Source organism: Octodon degus, unplaced genomic scaffold, assembly GCF_000260255.1.
Source record: "Octodon degus isolate 3935 unplaced genomic scaffold, OctDeg1.0 scaffold00075, whole genome shotgun sequence".
Taxonomy (NCBI): domain Eukaryota; kingdom Metazoa; phylum Chordata; class Mammalia; order Rodentia; family Octodontidae; genus Octodon; species Octodon degus.
Window position 1 is genome coordinate 10,162,213 of NW_004524651.1, and position 20,658 is coordinate 10,182,870.

At 48.2% G+C, this 20,658-nt stretch overlaps 1 protein-coding gene across 4 annotated transcripts in view; it reads left to right on the forward strand.

The window, feature by feature from the left end:
- The window catches only part of Arhgap28 (Rho GTPase activating protein 28), a 183,296-nt gene extending 164,131 nt beyond the window's left edge, over positions 1-19,165 (forward strand). For all 4 annotated transcript variants that reach the window (XM_004635831.2, XM_023720358.1, XM_023720359.1 and 1 more), the window contains 4 exons: positions 3,084-3,140; positions 4,195-4,319; positions 16,345-16,409; positions 18,025-19,165. In XM_004635831.2, coding sequence (XP_004635888.2) covers positions 3,084-3,140; positions 4,195-4,319; positions 16,345-16,409; positions 18,025-18,119 — 342 coding nt within the window. In that variant the 3' untranslated portion in view covers positions 18,120-19,165. The remainder of the gene's footprint in view (positions 1-3,083; positions 3,141-4,194; positions 4,320-16,344; positions 16,410-18,024) is intronic.
- The last annotated feature ends 1,493 nt before the right edge of the window (positions 19,166-20,658 follow it).

Here is a 20,658-nt window from a genome sequence, read left to right on the forward strand (position 1 = left end):
TAATCTGCATTATGCATTCCATTTCTTTCCTATTTTAAGCATTCATGGTTTCCATAATTTTCTTAAATTCCTCTTTTATCTGTATATGTTCCAGAGCTCTTAAGCATGGTTTCATTGTCAACAGCATCTCCACAGTTATCCAAGCAATTATTTTTCATTTAATTTTTCCCCTAGAGCCTCATTCAATGCCTTTGATGGTACCCCTCCAGAGAGGCCAGGTGGGCAGCCTTCAGAAGGTCCCATCTCATTGTCCCTGGCCTTGGCCAGGTGGGCAGCCCTCAGATGGTCCCATCTCATTGTCCCTGGCCTGGCCTTTAGTGGATATCTGGGCTTGTGTCCTGTTTAAGTGTCTTCTCACCTTTTTTATTCTGTGTTTAATTCTTGGGATGATGCTTATAAGTTTCCCATGGTGGGTTGCTTTATTGCTAGTATTTAGAACCCTTAGGAAATTACTACTTCTCTGAGGTATCTTCTAGGTGTACCTGGTTTTTAGGTTTTGAGTCTATTGCAAGATCCTTCAGTTTGTTGGGGATAAGAATTTGCTATCTGCTTGGCCTGGCCCTTGGTTCTTTGGCACTGTGCCACAGTATTTTCTATGACTAATAGACTTGGAATACTAGAAAAAACAGCTGGTTAGAGCAATTATATCACTTTTGGCCAACATGGTAATATTGGGAGTAACAAGAATATCAAACACAACCTTAAAAATGACAAACTGAGTTAACCAGTAATTTTCCACTTTTTTTTTCTTTTTCCTTTTTTTGTTTGGATACATGGTCTCACTGTGCAGCTCAGACTCATAGTGATCCTCCTGTCTCAGACTCCCCAGTGGGAGAATTATGGGTGTGTGCCGCCACGCCTGGTTCCTGGGCCAGCATGATACGCGGTGCCTGGGATCAAACTCAGGACTTTGCACTTGCCGGGCAGGCACGTATGCTGTTAAGCTATCTCCCCAGCCCTAATTTTCCATCTTTAACTGGAAGAACTAGATCTGTGGTTATATGACAAAATCTAAAATAAACCATAAAATTATATGCAATATGTAAGTCCTTAATATATCAATTTTGCCCTCAGGGGTTAAAACTTAAAAAGGGTTAGGGAGAAAATAGAGAAGTTGAAGAAGAGGAAAAGATTAGAAATAAGGCTGGAGGACAGAAGGGAAATCTTGCTAACTTTGGGAAACTAGTGCAGAAGACTGGAGGGAATGAGGGAAGGAAGAGATAAAAAGAACAGAACAGAGCAACAACCACAAAGAGACTAGAGATGTTCACACTCATGTAAAAACAACATCAAATAATGAAGCAAGAAAAAAAAATAAAAAGAAACCCACTTGCAGACAACATGTGGAGAGTCCCGATCTGTGTCGATTCATCCCAGCAAGCCAACAGCAGCCTTCTGGTGTGGTAGTAGGTAACTTCTGTGAGCCTGGATCTTCTGACCAAGACCAGACTCATTTCACCTGCAGCTAGTCAGCACACTTTCCTCAGGCCTGAGCCCAGCGGGGAGCCACTCGATGGAGCCATCAGCCACTCAGTTTTGAGCTCAGCTGGCCCCTCTCCAAGATGGCTCCCAGCCAGTAGCTCTCTCGTGTGGGATGACAGCCCTTAGCACTGCCTGCTAGTGCTACTCACCTCCCTGCTGTGTCTGTGGAGGCTGCTGGAATTGCCAGCAGTCACAATGTGTCCCACCTCAGGGAGAAGGCGCCGCCAGCTACCTCCTTCTTCACTGAAGTTTCTTCACTGTCTGTGGGCTTCAATTCAGGCTTCAGAGTCTTCCTGGGTCCAGGGGACTCACTTCCCTCCTTCTTATCTTCCTTGCCTTGCCGTATTCCAGCCCCTGGATGGCAGCTCTCCAAGCGGCTCTTTCTGGCTGCTTGCCACTCTGCCATCTTGGTGTCCTCCCATTCTGAGAAGTTTCAATGACACAAGTGCACCGTGTGTGTCAGCTGCCAGTCTCATGAGCTGGACAGACTCAGTTTGTCTTATAAATGGCAGAAAAGCCGCGACGCTTGTGTCACCACGCCATCACTAGGGTGGACTCAAAAATGAGTAGTGGGCATGAATGTCAGCCGTTTTGATGTTTAATTGTAAGTGGAACTGAAATGGAACTTAAAGGTTGTAAACACCACAGGGAGCAAACACAAAAAATGTTCTTCCTTTAGTTGTATCTTAAAACACTGATTTTGTAATTCTTCATTTTTATTGGAAAAGACATTCAGTAAGAAGTTACAAAGTTTAAAACCTGGAAAGACTGTAGAATGACCAATGGCTGCCTCTGATTTCCCGCATCAACAACAGGCTGTGCTGCACAGGTTGTGTAGGTGTGCCTCCCTCCGGAGGTGCTCTGTGTGCACAGAAGGAACGAGGAAGGCAGCCAGCCTCTGCACCAACACGTGCACCGTGTTGATAGGGGACACACACACACACACACACACACACACACACACCCAGAGGACATCAATACTGAGCATATCTAAACATTTTTATTATTACTCCCTAAAATACACACTATAACTTTTACGTAGCATTTACACTGTAATAAGTTTCGTATGTAATCTAGAAATGGTGTAAAGCATTCCAGAAGATGCTTATATGTTATATGCAAGTATGATGTCATTCGTGCAAGAGAATTGAGCCTCTGTGGGTTCTGGTACACGCAGGATCCCCGGGTGTGTCCCGTGCGGGTTCTCAGGAGCCCTTGCATGCATCCGCCCCGTTCCTGCGGGAAGCCTCACCTGCCTCATGCTACGCGGCGGGAGTCCACACGGGTGCGCCGAGAGGCTTCTTGGGCTCCGGCAGCACTTCACAGACGCGCAGTGATTTGCTTGGTCGACGCTGGCTTTCGGAGCAGTTAGCTGGTGCTTCTTCTGCTGTGACAGCTTCGGCCTCAGGGAATCAACCTTCATGCGCATCTCACAGAAGGAGTGCATTTGTAGGGTGAGCTGATAGGGGCAGGGTTGTGGAGGCCACGTGCACGGAGCGTTTTATAATTTATGAATACTGCCGAAGCGTTTTCCACACAGCTCAAGAGGTTAGCTTTGCTTTCTGAACATGCAGCCTCAAGGTGAAATGTGTTTTCTTTAGGTTACAAGCCCCAAGGCCTCAAAGGTACTACAAAAATCGTCCTCCACAAGAAGAATGGTAAGTGACCGACTCCCTCTGCCACCAAATAGTAGCTCCCTGGGTAGCAAGGCAGGCGCTAACTGGGACGTGTTCAGCGTTAACAGAGCCGCAGCGCGTGCTCAGCATCTGCCCTTCGGCTTGGTGCTGTAAGAGTGGGCTGGAAAGCACTGTTACAGGGCTAACAACTCCAAACGTGGGGTCAGGCATGCTGTAGACCGGTGTCACAGCGACCGACAGGAGCGGCGCGGGGGCAGACTGTCGTCCTCGTAGCCCCAAGAACGTAATAGGGTTCATCTTGCCGAAGCATCTGGGGAGCCGTGAGGATCAGGCCAGAAGAAGCTAAAGTAGTGTTCTCGGGGTACAGCCCGGGCCATATACGCCAGGGACTCTTCCCCCACCCGTGTGCACCGGTGTCCAAGTCTCAACACCCATTGCTGGCATGCTCCCTTCATTCTTGCTGGGAATATTGGAGAAATACCTGGTAAGACATTGTGGAGTAGTCACTCAGCGCTTCCATAAAAATGCACCACAAGCTGGGAGGCTCAAGGCAGTACACTTGGATACTTTCATGTCTACTAGACTTGGATACTTTCATGTCAGTAGACTTTCATGCGCTGGGAGGTGAATTTGGGCACTCGCAGAGTCTGTGGGGCTGGCCACACCTGGCTGCCCACGAAAGGACGACAGTGTTCAAGCAGCTGTATTTCTCTACCCGACCCTTAAGGCTTTCAAAAGGAATTCCGAAAATTGATTTAAGAATTTTGATTTAAGTGGGCTGCTTCATGGTATTGTTTTCTAAAGACAATTGATAGAAGCATTCAGTTTTGATCAGTGCCCCGTTCTATACCTCTCGCGATTTTAGGGCTTCAGTGTGCAGTAAAAGCCCCAGGTTAACTTTGGCCATCAGGTGGCCTCCTGGTAAAAAGGAAGGCAGTGCTCCAAGGTGGCTGATTCACGGAGGAGCGGGCGCACTGCCCCAGCCCCACAGCCACTGGCTCACGCTGCTCATGCGGGCCCCCTGCTGCTGTCACACCAGCTTGACACTGTGGCCTGATTTTTTCCCCGTCTGCAGTCTGACGTGCCGGACGGAGTCATAAGGGTCCACGCTCCGCTTTTCTCCAAGGTGTCCATGGCCATTCAGCTGAACAGCCACACCAGAGCCAAAGACATCCTCGCTAAGTTCCAGTTTGAGAACAGGTGAGTGCACACGAGTGACGGTTGCCACCCGAGGTGACCTGGCATCAGACGAGGACCTTCCCAGGCATGCACAAGGCCGCATAGGTCTTGTAGAGATAAAGTTAGACAACAGAAGCTGCTTTTCTAAAGGAGTGTCTACAAATGGGATTCTTCCCAGGCTTTATCTTAGTAGCTTTGTTTACTCATTGAGTTTTGGAATGAAAAATACTGCAAGTTAGTTTTGTAGCTGTCTTGATAGGTCTTCAGGAATATCGTTGGTCTGGACTCCTCCACAAGCACTGCAGCTGCGGTGTTCTTTAAAATACACTGTTAATAATCCTTTGGATCAAAATGATGCAATTCTCTTTGTGCATATGCCGTGAGTAACCATAAGCATCATAGAGCACAGCATTTTTTGTCTAGAAATGCTTACGGAAGGATAAAGGCTTGCCTTGGGACTTCAGATGTTGCGAAATACTCATTTAAAGTTGTCAGTTGAAAAGCAGGTAGAGCTTGGTGATCTGTAGCCAAGCTCATGGATACCCTTCGGAAGCATCCCATTCGCACCCTTAGGAGGCATTCCCGTCATACTAAAAAGAAGTAACCTTACTGAGCCAAGAGTGCAATTACCAAAGAACATACATTGTGTGGTTCCGTTTATACAGTACTCATGGAACATTTTTGAAATTGCAAAATTTTATAAATGGGGCAAAAATTAGTGTTTGCCAGAGGTTGAGGATTGGAGGGGGAGCAGGGTTTAGTCATAAAAAGGCAAGATACAGGACATGCATGACTGGGGACTGCACTGCGGCCCCTGCAGACCACCTCTACAAGCTCCTGTTGAGTTTCAGATGTGCGTCAGTGAGCGCAGGTAAAACTGGGAAATTGGAGCCAGATCGGTGGATCACAGCAGTGTCGGTATCTTGCCTGTGACATTGCGCTGCGGGTTTGCAGCAAGGTGCCATCGGTGAGCCCTCGGCACAAAGCACAAAGAATCTATGTGCACTAGCATGATCACTTCAATAAAACCTTCAGGAGTTAAATGAATGGAATTCACAATGCGAAATAGAAGGCTGATTGGTGTTTCAGGCTAGTGAGTTCTAAGATCTTTCTTTAGATGTGGGAATCAGCCGCATGGAGTACTCAGTTTGAAAATTCATGGGATTCTGTTAAGATTTGTGTACTTTGTGTATGCAAATATATGCGGATATGTGTAAATATATTTACATTTAAAAGGAAAAGATTAGCCAGAGGGGACAGGAGTCCTGAACCTGAACATGTACTCCTCTTTGCTGCTGGCTGGACATGTAATGCCCTGCAAAGAGGTACAGCGAGGCAGACACTCAAAGACTGAGAAAACCATTCCAGGGGTCTTGGCGTCCAGTGCAGCCCTAGTTTTGTGTGTTACCAAACTAAATGGAATCTCAGATAGACCTTCTGTAGAAAGCAAATGCTTCTAGTAAAAACAAATTAGAACCTCTGACCACTTCCTCAAATCCTTTGAAGCAGCTTCTTCCCAAGAACCTGCTGAGGAGTCCTTCCTCTGATTTAGACGCTGGCTCTCTCAGTTTAAAGGTCCGCCTTTTTTGACAGGCTTGTTTTCTGACTGTCCTCACTGTACCTTAGTCTCAGTCACAGAAGCAGGGAGAAGCCCCATTCCTGCCAGCTCCTGCCTGTTGGGCCCAGTCCTGCACAGGCAGAAGAGAGCCCCGCAGGCTGGAAAGAGGCCCCAGCAGCAGAGTCAGCGTGGGCTCCAGAAGCTTCCTTCCTGCCTTCTGTGCTTGCTGCACCTGAGAAGAGGCTCTAAGGGTAGCCTGTGCCCCGGGAAGGGATGGCCTGGCCGCAGAGCACTGCCACCTCTGCCCAAGCATGGGGAGCAGAAACAGCACAGCACCAAGGTGTCACTGGGGCCACTCAAAAAAGGGGGTGAGGGTCTGAGTCCTGGTCCTGGAGGTGTCCCCATTGAGCCCAGCCTTGTCTGCCCACAGCAGGCACCGCACTGGAAAAGGCCAAGCAGGGAGGTGTACAGGCTGGTGATGAGGGTGACCCTAAGATACAGCGACTTTAAATCTTTCAAACTGTATTGCAGTAAGAGATGCGCTGTGATTTACCCCTCTCAACACGACTCCCCCTCCTGCACACACTCACCCCATCCTTCTTGCCACTTTCTGCAGCAGTTCTGGGCGTCCCCTTTCCTGGGGGTCTTCAGTTCCGCTGTCAGAGCTGTCTTGCTGTCTTGTTCAGGACATCATTTCATAGTGTTTCCTTTTCATGGTCATTTGGATCCTGAGAAGAAGCAGGAGTCACACAGCACCCGTCCAGGCCTGAGGTGCATGAGGACGCACTGTGTGTTTGTACAAGCTGCCTTTCGTGGGACGGCTCAGCAGCCACCTTCTCCCAAAAGAGGACTTCCAGAACTCCCAGACAGGCCAGAACCACGAGCTCAGTGTGTTCGGGGGGTGGGCTTTGAGGGCGAATGACAGTGTTTTACTGTAATTTTTTTAGTTTAAATACTCCCTTGTGTCGTCAGTCCGAGCTGGTGGTCCCTCCTTCCATGTCCCTAAGGGCTGTGGGAAGCTGGGCTTCCGTCCTTGCCCCATCCTTGAAGTGAACTGAGGCTGGCTGAAGCAGTCAGTCAGGATTCTGTTCCCAGGGCCCCACTGACACGAGCCCGACTGCTAGAGAGTGGAGTCTCCACACAGGCCCTGGGAGAGGAGGTGGCAGGAAGTGGGGAGGCTAGCAGTCTGTTTACGTCCCATCCCCTCTGTGTCCCTGGGCCCCACACCCGAGCAGTGTGGCTTAGGCTCTGTTTCCCCTCACAGAGCCTGGTAAGAAGTGACTCTCATGTGCCACCTGCAAGTGCCCAGGCGGTGCCAGCTGGGGCGCAGCAAGCAGCTGAATGCGTGTCCACTCAGCCTTGTGCTGTGCGAAAAGTGGACACTGATAAGGTCTAGAATCTCGCGACACCATATCCAGAATGTCCACAGTACAGCACCCCGTCATCCATACCAGGCGAATCATAGCACGCGGGAGAAAAGACAACAGCTGCTAACGTCGCCTAAATCACGCCATCCCTGCGTGACGAGCCTGTACGCCAGCCACCATCTGTGAACTTCAACACTCCACTATGAATTCTCCCAAAACAAATGAAACTAGAAAGTGTGACCCGGCACAGCAGCGCGCAGCTGTAGTCCCAGCACTCTGGGAGGCTGAGGCAGGAGAACTGAAGCCCCAGCCTGGCCTAGGAAACTTAGCAGAACTGTTTCAAATTGGAAAAGGACTGGGGTTTTTAAAAAGCATAAAGGCCTTAGATTAAAACAAAACCAAAAAAAAAAAAAAAACCAACTCAACAAAGAAAGATGTTATTGCAGAGAGCCACATAGAAATTATAGAACTGAAAAATGCAACAGCTAAAATGTTTTTATAACATGGGCTTGGCAGTACAGTGCAGCCAACAGGAAGACAGAAGGGCACCAGGAAAGCGCCTTTGTTCGAGCTACAGAAAGAAAAGTGGCAGGACAAGATGTGAGCACTGCGTCGGGGCTGCAGGGCTGGGTGAGAGCTAAACTTCCTGTCCTCAGGCTCCCAGGGGAGAGGACACAGAGAGGGACTGAAAAGGGCTTGAGTACGTGATGCCTGGAGACTTCTTCAGTTTAGCAAAAGATGCACGTGGAGCTTGGTGAACCCACGTGGGCAGCTACAGAAGGCCGGGCCGAAAGGGGATGACTGCACCTGGAAAATTAAAAGCAAAGCAAGTGCCTTCAAAGGAGCGCAGGGAAAACAGATGCGTTTCTCGCAGGGAGACACCGAGTCACATCACGGTGAGCTTCTCTGGAAGAATGGTACAGCATTTTTCAAGAGAGGAAAGAAAAGAGCCATCAGCCAGGAATTCTGCATTCAGCAAAAATTTCCTTCAAGAAATAAAGAATTTCTTGGGTGAAGGAAAACGAAGACATTGTTGTAGAAGTTCACTGAGCAGAAAGGAGGTCCGTCGAGGCTTGGAACATGAAGACAAATAGAAACACTACCTTGTGGAGCAAAACGCGCCACGCCTCACGTGTTCCTTAAGCCGCTTTTGATGACAGATGCCAACACACCCCTGACGCGGGCCCTGTGGGTGTGGGGAATGAAGCTACCATTCCTTCGGTAGTGCTGGGCTCCCACTCCTGAATGTCCCTTGCAGTGACCTTCTTCCAAGGGGTACAGTGCATCTAAAGGGGAAAATAATCTTCATATCAACAGTCCTGTGTCATGGTGACAAAGTACTCTTGAGCAGATCGGGCGAAACTGGCCCTTTATCACTTCCTCCCGAGAACACGTAAGTCAGCCTCAGTATGAGAAAGACATCAGGCAAGCCCCAGTAGACTCTACAAAATACCTGACCATTGCTTCCGGAAACGTGAAGATCACTAAAAACAAGGCGAATAACTGCGAGAAAACCAGGTAAGAAACTGTGAGGGCCAAAAGCAGGCCAGCGGTGAGACTACGCTGTCTGGGCTTCCCACTGCGGCTGTAACAAGGACCCACGGCCTCCCCGACTTAGAGCCACAAGTGTGTCTCTGCAGTCTGCGGTCCACAGTCCTGAGGATGAGGCCCTCCTGTGCCTCTTGCCCAGCCCTGGGGGCCGGTAGCTCGGCCTTACCCAGCATGTGAGCGGCCCCTTCCTGTGCTTTCTCCAGCATTGCACCCTGGTAACCCAGATATGTCATCTTAGGACCTTTGCCACATCTGTAAATCCCTGATTTCCAAATAAGGCTGTCACCAGGGACCTGGCTGAGATCCCCAACTGCCTGAAAGGATGAACTCTCAGAGACAGAGACAAATTCAGTAATGCGCAGAGGGGCTGGGAGGTCAGTGCCTCAGGATCGGCAGGGACAAGGACACTCCGGGCTGGACACTGCCTGCTGGGGGTACAGGGATAGGACAGGCCTGCGGGAGATTCAGGATCCACGGAAGACTCAGAGGTCAAAGAGTTCAGTGGCAGCAGATAACCCTTGATGACCCCAGAGGGTAGAGGTGACCCCAGCCCAAGGAGGGTCTTGCCCTGGAGTGTTTTCTAATCTTAGTGGTCTTAGTTTAGTCTTAGGGAATGGGAGAGGATGGCCCATCGCTAAAATGTTCATGGAGAATCTCAACAGGGTGGCACTGATCATACCAAGCCTCGCATCCATTTATCCCTTAGGGAGGCAGGCAGAGTCAGCTATCGTGGATTTGTGGTCCCCAACAGACCTTGTTCTGGACAGTGGGCACACCAGTAACCCACTGCATTTATTAAAGTGGAACCACAGAACAGAAAGCAGGCATCAGGGAGAGTGGAGATGATGTGAACAAGATGTTACCCTTAATTAAAGCACGTGTGGCCAGCGTGGTGACGCAGGCCTGTAATCCCATGCTCAGGAGGGGGAGGCAGGAAGAGCTCCAGGATTTTGAGGCCAGCCTGGGCTACCCAGTGACTGCAAGGTCAGCCTGAACTGCATAGCGAGACCCTGTTTCAGAAAATAGCAGCAGTAAAATTAATATGAATGTGTTGGTATCGGTTTGTTAATTGTGACAAATGCATCTCATTAATATTGGCTGTTGGTAATAGCAGGAACAAGATGGGGGTCATACAGAAACTGCTTGTACTATAATGTTTCTGTGAATCTTAGTCTTCAAAAAGTAAAAATTCATTTACCATTTTCTAGTATCCTACCAATTAAAAAAAAAAAACCTATCATTTTTAATGGTAAAGTAGCAATTCCAGAATAAAATAAATCCATCCTTCTATGCCAAAATACCAGCATTATCAGTTTTTAATACGAACACTGCTCATGTGCCAGTGCCCCTCCTCCACTTACTACTTCAAAGAACTAAGAGTAACTAAAATCGTCACACCTGTAGTTACTGTAAAAAGAACCCAGAACGTACCGAGTATTGGTGAAGACGTGGAGAAATCATAACGCTCTTAGATACGAACGGGACTGGAAAGGCTACTGCCACTGTGGAAAGTAGGACAGAGGTTCCCTGAAGAACGTGAAGCTAGGATCGCGACAGGTCCAGCAGCGTCGCTCGGCGCCCTGCGAGCGGGCCTCACACGGCCGGTGCACGTCCCAGCGCTTTGTTCTCAGTAACTGAAGCGGGCAGCGCGAGTCCCCATGGGCTGGGGAGCTGGAGCCGAGTGTCCCCGTGCGCAGCCGGATGCTCTCTAACCTGAGAGGGGAACGGGGTTCCGACGGGTGCCGCACCGCGGATGAACCGTGAGGACCGCGTGCTAAGTTAACTGCCTCAACCGCCAGAAGACAGATACCATACGATGGCACTTAGACGTGGAGTTCACCAGTGATACAGAAAATGCAGCGGTAGTGGGGGAGGGGGAGGTGGTGTTTAGCGGCCTGGAGCGCCAGGTCGGCAAGAGCGGGAGCACTCCGGAGGCGGCGCTGGTGGCTGTCGCACGTAGCCAGTGTATTTAACACCACTGAACTGTGTGCGTAAGTAAGCATCATCAAGGTATGTTTTATGTTATGTATATTTTATCAAAATAAAAAGTTATTTACAAAATAAATAAGAATTTTTTTTTCCTTTTTGAGTCTTGGTTTCACCATGCAGTCAGGCTGGCTTTGAACTCACTTTGTAGCTCAGGTGGGCCCTGGACTCACAGAGAGCCTCCTGCTCCAGCCTCCCAAGTAGCTGGGCTCACAAGCCTGTGCCTCCACACCTGGCCCTGAATTATATTCTAAGGTGTCAGCCTAAAGGTAAGTGATGGAAGTAGTTTCTGTATGTAATGCAGTAATGAAGGGTCACCCCAGGAGGCTGTGATGTGTCCCATACGAACGTGGCAGTGCCCAGAAAGAACAAAAGAAAACCATGTGAAGAAACGTACTTAGAAACGATATGGGCAAATCAACGTGAAATCCCAAAAGCCAAGCCGTAGTCTGGGTCAGCAAATAAATCTCAAAGACTCTATGATAGCTGAAATCATTCTGAATTTAAAGGAATCAAATTGGATGTCAATAACAGGAAGACAACATGAAGGTCTCCAAACATTCTTTAACTGAACCAAACATCTCTAACCCGTGTGACATAGAAGAGGGCATACAGGCAAGCCTTTAGGATATACATAGAAGGAAAATGAAACAAACACACCAAATTATATGGAATCAAGTAAAGAAGTACTAAGACAAAAAAATTGTAACAGTAAATGGTTATGTTAGAAATGAAAGATTTCATTTGTCTGAGTTCTTACCTTTTGAAACAAAATTAACAGCACAATAAGCCCAAAGCAAGCAGAGAAAGAAATAAAGATAAACAGAAATCAATGAAATTAGGAAAAGGAAAATAATGTAGAAGATGAGTAAAATAAGTTTTTTGACTTTTGATTTTTTTAGGGAAGGGTCTACAGGTTGTTCAGGATCTCACTACTAGATCGGACTTGTTTACAGCCTCCCAAGAACTGAGATGACAGGCATGCGCCACCATGCCCAGTCTCAATTGCCCTCTCAGCACCCGGGGCCAGCATGGCAGGCCTGAGGGTTGAACCCCTGGCCCTTGAGCCTGCTTGTAGGCGCTTTAATCCACTGAGCTATTTGGCCAACCCTAATAAGTTTGTTTTTTAAAGAATGATAACATGCATTGATTTTTTAAGAACATGATGAAAATAAAGATAAAAACTGCCAATATCACAAATAAAACAGAATTAGTATTACCTTTAAAAGGATAATGAAGTAGTATGAATAAGTTTATGCGCAGAAATTCAATAACGAATTGAATAACAAAACGAACTGACTCCTGAAAAGCTGCAAGTTGCCAATCAAACCAAGATGCAACTGAAAGCCCAAGCGGTCCTGCGGCTGCCAGGGAAGCGGAGTCTGTAATTCTAAGGTTTCTAGAAGCCGCGCTCCAGGCCAATATGGCTTCACTGCAGGACTCTAACAAGCATTTAAAGAATTAACACTAAATTAGCACAATCTTTTCCAGGACATAGAGGAAGAAAGACTGTCCCAGTTGATTTCACAAAGTTGAAGTCATTACTCTCTACCAAATCACACAAAGAAAATACAAAAAGTAAAATAGCATAAAAAACTTACAAACCAACATCTCCCCTGATATTTAATGGAAAAATCCTTAACAAAATAACAAGCCAAATCCAGCACGCATTATTAAAAGAATTATACACAATGATGAAGTGAGTTTATTTTAGCCACTTTAGGCTGACTCAGTGAAACACTGAGTTATTACTCAGTGCTAGTTCCTAAAATAGGTTAGTTCCTAGTATCGTCAGATCCACAGAGGCCGAGCGAAGAGGAGTGGTACCCCCTTATCACAGAGTGAGCGACAGGAAAAATCATATATTTGTGTCAGTTAATACAGAAACAAAAGCTGTTAATAAAGTCCAGTGCCATCTCATGGACTAAACTCTCAGCAAACTAGACAAAGGACACCTTCCTCCATTTGGCAAAGATTATCTGCCAGCACTTGCAGCTAGTATCGTACGTGGTGGGGAAGGATTGAACATTTCCCCGGTAAGATCAGAAACGAGAGCTGGGCTTGCTGGTGCAGTCTGTAAGCCCACCGCCCAGGAGGCTGGGGCAGGAGCCTCCCTGCAAGTTCGAGGCCAGCCTGGGCTACAGAGAGAGTTCAAGGCCAGCCTGAACTGCATAGTAAGGAGAAGAGCCTGTCTTAAAAGGCCAAAAGTACACAAAACTAGATCAAGAACAAAGATACCCACTTTTTACTGCTCTTATTAACCATAGTGCTGGAAGATTAAGCCACTGAAATATGCCAAGAATAAGAAATAAATGTAGAAAGATTATAAATGAAACAATATTTGCAGATAGCATGATTGACTATGAACAAAATTCCATAAAGGAAAATGAAAACATCTAGAAATACAAAGTTAGTTCAGCACGTTATACTCTTACAATATTAGCACACAAAAATCAATCACTTTGGAACATTTGAACATTGAATTTGATCTCCAGGCATGGTGGCTCATGCCTGTAATCCCAGCACTCATGAGGCTGAGGCAGGAGGATCACTGTAAGTTCAAGACCAGCCTTGGCTATAAAGTGAGCTCAAGGCCAGCCTGAATTGCATAGCAAGAAAGACCCTGTTTCAAAAAGATGACAAGAAAAGAGAGAGAAAACTGAATTTAAAGTCAACATAGTACTGCGTATAGCCAGTGTAAAATAAATAGACACAAATTTAAGTAAACAGGTAGAGGATCTGTATGCTTAAAAGGACAATATACCGATGAAATAACTAAAAGAAGACTAAAGAATGGATAGTTATACTATTTTTATGGATTGGAAGGCAACATAGTTGAGTTAATGATCATCCCCAAACTGATCTGTCAGTTTAATAGAATTCCTATTAAAATCCTAGCAAGACAATTTGTAAACATGCACAAATTTATCCTAAGAGATTTTTTTGTGTGGAAAAGTACAGGCTGTTGAGTAACTAAAACAGCCCTTATTATCTGAAAGCTAAGTATGTCTCTTTTCTAGTAAAGACAGTATAATATTAGGGGTGGATAGATTTTAAAATGGAACAGAATGGAGAGCCCCAAAACTGACCCACACAAATATGCTCCACTGCATTTTTACAAAATTTATATTGCCAACTATGCAACATCAAGCTTCAGCCACTTAAGGGCACACAGTTCAGGGGCGCTAGGTGCGTTCATACTGTTGGGGAGCGGTCAGCATCCTCCCCCTCCACGGTGTTTTCATCTTCCCACACCAAGACTGCCTGTTCTTCCCGCCGGGACCGCAGGGTACCACGTACCACTCCCCTTCACTTGGCCTCTGTGAATCTGACTATTCTAGGAGCTAACCTTTGACAGAAGTACAAAAATAATTCAGGTGGAAGGATGACTTTTTCAACAAATGGTGCTGGACATCCACAGGCCAGAAACAAACTAAGAAATGAGCCTTAAGATAAACTCACGTCTTACCCAGAATTTAACTGAAAAAAGGTCACAGACTTGTAAGTGTGCAATATACACCTATGAGACCTTTGGAGAGTCACCCTGGAGAACATCTTTGCACCAGTACTGGTGAAGAGTTCTTACATTTGGCAACAAAAGCAGGATACAGAAGAAACAAAGCTGAGAAAGTCAACCTCCTCAAAATTGGCAATGTGTTCCCTGGGGGACCCTGTAAGCAGGATAAACAGATTGAGAAAAAGTATTTGCGAACTATATGTTCCATAATTACTTATACTTAGGATATATAAATTAAACAAATAGTAAAAAAGAAAATCCAATTTGAAAATCGGCAAGGAACAGAAACAGATGTTTTACTGAAAACACTTTATGAGTCACTTTATGTTACTGTGACAAATACCTGAGACAATCAACTTACAAAGAGAAAAGCTTTCATTTCGCCAGTTGCCTTGAAGGCCCCGATCCCACGTTGTGACAGTCCTGTGGCTGAACCAGTGCTTCCTCCCTGACCGGGCCATGAAAGGCGGAGATGGAGGGGGCGGTCCTCCCTTCTCGGAGCGCTGACAGGACCCGAAGCTGCCCACCAGCCGCACACTCTAATCGTTCCATCACTCCCCAAAATGTCAAGAGCCGAACCATCGCAGAAATGCGCAGACGGCATCTCAGCAGAGACCCACAGATGACACACACACGTACAAAGATACACAGTGTCCCCAGTAACGAGACACAAATTAAGACCTTGGTGACAAAGCGTCACACACCTATGACAATGCTAAAGTAAAATGCAGTGGCAACGCCAAACACGAAGGTGGAAACCCCGAGCCACTCCTACTTTGCTGGTGGAAATACCGAACAGCTCAGTGACTGTGAAGTGGCTCAACGGTTTCTCATGAAACTGCCCAGCTGCCGTCTAATCCAGCTTTCCCATTCCAGAGCACTTAAGTAAAGAAACTGCCCGCACAGAAGCCTTCGCACAGACTTAGAGTAGCTTTATTTAAACAGTTGAAACTGGATAAAATCCAGCTGCCCGTCAACAGGCGAAGACTGAACACACTGATGCGTGGAAGCCAGAGCGCAGCGCGCCGCAGCGCAGACCCCTTGGGCGTTGCCGGGAGGGCCGCTGGCTGGGTGGGGACGCGCTGCGAGGGATCCGCACTCTTTCACATTCGCAGGACAGCTGCGCGCGACCTCACAAGCGCAGACATGCAGGCTAGGGAGGTGGCAGCCGGCGGTCCTGTGAATGGTCGGGGAGGGAGGTGAGTGCAGCTACAAAAGAGCCCCGGAGGCTTCCTTGGTCCTCGCCGTGGGCATCCTCCCTGTCCTTGCTGCATCGAGGTCAGCGATCTGGCCTTGGCCATGGCACATGAGTTTGGTAAGCTTTTCCCATGGGGAGAAACAAGGTAAGGTGTGCCCGGACCCTTATGTGTTCTCATTACTCCAGGCAACTCTGCCAGTGTCTAAGAAGGCTGATTAAACAAACAAACAGAACAGCATACTGCTTCCACGCAACCAGAAGGCCAGTAGGTTCTGTCGGAAGTATCCAGGCTCAAGGTCCTACCCAGAGGAGGATGGAGACCCGCACCATCTCTCAGACCCTTCTACCCCGACATTCTAGATATGGGTGGAGAAATGAAATGAACAGGGCCATCACTTTCTCTGCGTTTTTTTGTTTTGTTTTTTAGTAAGGCAGTTTGCAAAGATGTCAGCCCCTAGACAGCTTGCAGAACACTAGGCAGCCTTGGAAACCTGCACGTTGGGGAGAGGCCGCCATTCAGTGTTTAGCCAGTGTGCCGCGGAGCCTGACTTCTCCGGAATGTGGGGATCCGCGCCTGAGGCCAGGCAGCCACTTGATGCCAGGCTCGCTGTGAGGCACTCTGGAGCAGGCCGCCTGCGGCCGCCCCTCAGCACCTGGGCTTGACCAGAACCTTCCCAGCCTCTCGGAGTTTCAGCTTCTTGTGCAAGTCCAACAGACAAAGTAAAAGCTGTTCACTGCAGTTGTGGTAGGGTGCTGTGGCATGTAGTTCATGGGGCAGAATGAATTGTTTGCTGCCGCGTTGTCCAATTACAATTTCCCTTTAGATCATGAAATGGGATTTAAATTCTACCACCTTCTTGTCTTTCTAGTCATGGTTCATCAGAACGTATTAAGATTCAGAACCAAAGGTTATATGAAGTTGGAGGAAATATAGGTAAGTGTTTATTCATCATTTGTATCTCTAAAATTTCAAATTAGTCTAAGAGAAATATGTTGCTAATGTTATAAAAGTATATTTTACAAGTTTCTTAGCTTAAAAGCGACTAGGATGTTCTGGGTTGTTTTGGATCTTGTGAAATAAGTGTTCTGATGTGTCTGCCAGTTCTCCAGATCTAGGTGGAGCTGGGAGTGTGGCGCTGGGGGGACTCTGGCATCTTCCCAGTAAGACACTGGTTGGAAAGTCTCTTCCCGAAGACTCACAGGGGGAAAACAAAGAGAGAACAGGATTTCCCAAAGTTGGCCATCCTTCTTGCGTGCTGTCCCTATTTTAGCTCACAGCCCAGGATCTGTCTCTCTTTCCTGTTGTCCTGGTGGGGGTGGAGGATGGGAAGAAACTTGGGCTCCGTCTGCCCCGCTCTTCATCCTCCCAGCCTTTCTCACTTTGTTTCCAGCACGCCTATGTGGGGTGCACCTCCACCTGGTGCCCCAGGCTTCTGTTGGTCCCCACAGTCATCTCTTGCCAGGGGCTTCACATGCTCGGGCACTGCTAGGGTGGCCAGCCCTTGGCCGGCCTCTGTCCCCTCACCTCTGCTATCTCTGTGCCAGCCCATTGCCCTTCGTGTTCCTGGCTCATGCATGCCCCTGACAAGCCTCCTCTGCTGGTTTTGTCTGATGTTCTCTCACATTTAACCTATTTATTTGCTAGTCGGGTGCCTGTGGGCATGTTTGTGGCTGACAGATGCAATGCCCAGGCCCCAGGACAGGGCCCAGCACATCTGGAGAGCTGTCCTGCTATGGGCGTCACCAACAGCCAAGCAACCACATGAACGTTCCTAAAATGTGCTAGAGTCTGCCCTGGCCCACGCAGGCTACCTGTAAAGCCGCCACAGGACAGGTGTCGGCATGCCATCCACACACTCCTGAAACAGACTCTTGTCTCGGTTTCTGTTTGATGTGGGAAGGCCAGGGTGCTAAGGCAGGCAGGGACACCCAAGGGACACCAGGACTTGGAAGCAGGTTCATTCATGTCTGCAGGCGCTGGCCGGGACCAGATCATCAGGCCCTACTCACTGGGGGCCGAGGACTCACCTGGGGTGAGCAGGCGGGAAGGAGGGAGCAGAAGGCTGGGCAGCGGGCTTGGCTTATACGGTGTGCAGCACGGTGGCCAGCCATTCCTAAGAGCTGGGAGCAGCCGGAACTGGACGAAATAGGAGCTGGTGTCTGGGCAACTAAGAGACTGGCGTGCACTGACTGGGGCAGGGCAGCATTTTCTGTCACGAGGTATGTCTGGGTTTTTTCCACATTTTTTTTTAGACAGCATCTCAGTCTGAAGCCCGGGCTGTTGCCTCAGTCTCCTGATTGCTGGAATTACAGGGGTGCACCACCATGTCTAGCCTTTTTCCCCACAATTTCTTATGAGATTTATTTGAATTACTTCTCAGTAAGAAAGACAGAGAGGCTTTGTAAAGAAAGTTTAAAATGTATACACTTCCCTTTGGTGGGGAGAACTATTATTGGCCCCACTGGAACCTGACACACGTAAGTCATGTGTGGTGCACACCAGAAAGGGGTGATGTCTTGGAGACACTCTGGTTTTTCTCTTCTTTCAGGACAGCATTGCCTGGATCCAGATGCATATGTATTGGATGTATATCGTGTGAATCCTCATGCAGAATGGGTGATTAAGCCACAACCAAGCCCTTGAAAGACCCCCAAGGGGCTGTTTCTGCATGTTGTCACCTGAGAAGCTCTTACTTGTGGTGGGGAGAGCAAGATTGCCTGGACGTGCCTGTCCCTGTGCCTGTCCCTGCCGCCCTTGTCCCGAGGGCTCTCCAGCTTTGTCACTGTGAACTATGGAGAAGAGGCTTCAGCACTCCAGCCAAACTTTCTCCACATTTCTTTGATAAAGGAAGAAGACGGGCCCCTTCCAGAAGGCAGGCACCGTGGCCTGTGGAGCTCCGTCATTTCTCGTGTCTGATTCTGCAGCAGACATGAGCGTGACCTGGGGACAAGTGGCGCCTCCTTCTGGAGCCAGTGCTACCAACGAGAGAGAGAGACTCTGTTCGGGTTTTTTTCAGTACTTATGTTATATGCATATATTGACTTTTTTTGGTAAGAGTGCCAGAAACAGCCTTAATTTCTCCCCTATAAGATTCTCCACATCTGTTTTCCAAAGGGAATCAGTTTCTAAAGTGAAACAGACACTGTTTATGCCCGGCATGACTCCTGGATTGGAGGAGGAACTTCCTTCTAAAGAAAACTGTCACTCCAAATGTCACGCCGAGTGACGGCTGTCATCAGTGTACAGAGAGCGTTTCTGTGTGCCCGAGTATCAAAGTGATGTTTTGTGGCTTGGCGCCTTTTGAGGACACTGCCCACGGAGCATCGGTGCGGCACAGCATCCAGCCCTCCTGGGCCCTGCGCTCCCAGTCGCAGCCCCTGCCTCCCTCCGCAGCCCTGCTCAGGGAGAACCCGCCCTGTGCCAGGCGATTTCCTTCTGCAATCACACACACTTGGTGGTTTTTGCTGTTTTTCACATTTCATGATTGTAGGGAGTGATTTCTTCCTGCAGCCCCACCTGAAAACACAGAATTGCTTTTACTTGAGAGTGCTAAAAAATACCCTTCCCTCCAGGTTTCACAAGCTCTCCATACAGAGGTTGCTTTTGTTCATTAACTGTGGACATGGCCGAGGCCTGAGGAGGAACAGCAGGCAGCGGGTGGGGTCAGGTGCGCACTGGGAAGCCGCAGTGGTCTGCAGTGGAAGCCGCAGTGGTCTGTCCGCCGGGTTTCTGCCGCTGGCCACGGTGCGGTCCTCATGTTTCCAATTTAGAGCAGATTGAAAGCCTGCTAAGGAGGGGCAGCGCTGCCCTCCCTATAGGGTCGCAGGTGCCGTCTCCCTAAGACCAGTCCTGAATGAAGTCCGACCTCTCACCGCCTCCTCCTGCAGATACTTAGTGTGGAATCCAGACAGACCGGGACGGAGTCGAGGCCCGTAGGACTCTCACCTGCAGGTCGATGTGGAGTCACACACACAGGAAATGTTTTTGCTTTACCAAGCGTCCTGGTAGCGCGGCAGGACCTGTAAGTGCACTTAGGGAGGCGGTCGCGTGCACGCTGCCTCACGCCGCGGCTTACATTCCACACGCACAGTTGTGCTTCTGGCCTCTGAGCTTCTGCTAGACTTTTGTAAGAAACACAAAGACATGTTCACTTAATGTGCTTGAGAATGCTTACTTCCTTTGCCAGATAACCCGTGAGAAAGGAAACGTGAGCGTGACGGGTTCATAGTTCTACCTGTTTCATTGGTTTTCAAGTGTGCTGACTTGGTGGCGTCTGAGTTTATGTCGTGGGCTTCCCGAGTGTGGGGAAAACAGAATGTCCACCGTTGTGGCAGCAGCAGTGGTTGCAAGTGGCTCTTTCTGTACTTGCCAAGTCCTGAGAATTTACGTGGCAAGGATCTGGTGTGGGCGTGGCAGACGGCTCCCAAGCGGTGGCCTGCCCTTCCAGCTCTGTCTGAACCTGACGCTTCTCACCGAATCTCATAGAACATTGAAGTTCTGTTGTGATTGCACGTAACATCACAGATGCGTTCATTCATTATTTTTATGACGGAGGCTCCATTTCTTTTGATCCACAACACATTAGAACGTGTCTGAAATTCTAAAGATTCTCAAATTTACCCCTCTTGTCACCAGGCTTGTCACAGGGACCCAGAGATGGTAAGTGGAATACAGTCCACCTCTGAATTTCTTAACCATTTTGTGTGGTTTCAGATGACAAAGACTTGACCCTCCCTTTCTATCACCCACTTCCCTTTGTCCAAGCCTCCCGACAGCGTATGATACGGATGGGTAAGTCAGTATCAAAATCATCAGAGAGAACTTTTATTCTTGATCATCTAGCTAATTGATGAGAGAAAAAAATTGTAGACATAACAAAAGCCAATAGTGCGGTTAAAGAAGTTCTTTTGCCTACTGTTATTCTTAAAGACTAAACAAACCCCTCCCGTTAAACCCAAAACTGCCTGCCACCCAAGGATTGAAAGGATTAAAAGACAACAAAGTGTTGTTTTTGTAAAACTTCAGTAACCAGAAAGCAAATGGCATCTTTGCAGACAAGTGGGAGGTCCTGTACCCGGATCATAAGTGCTATCTTTTTGTTGTTGTCTGAGACAGTCTCACTATGTAGTTCAGGCTGGCCTTGAACTCACTAAGCAGCCCGTGCTGACCTCACACTGCCTGT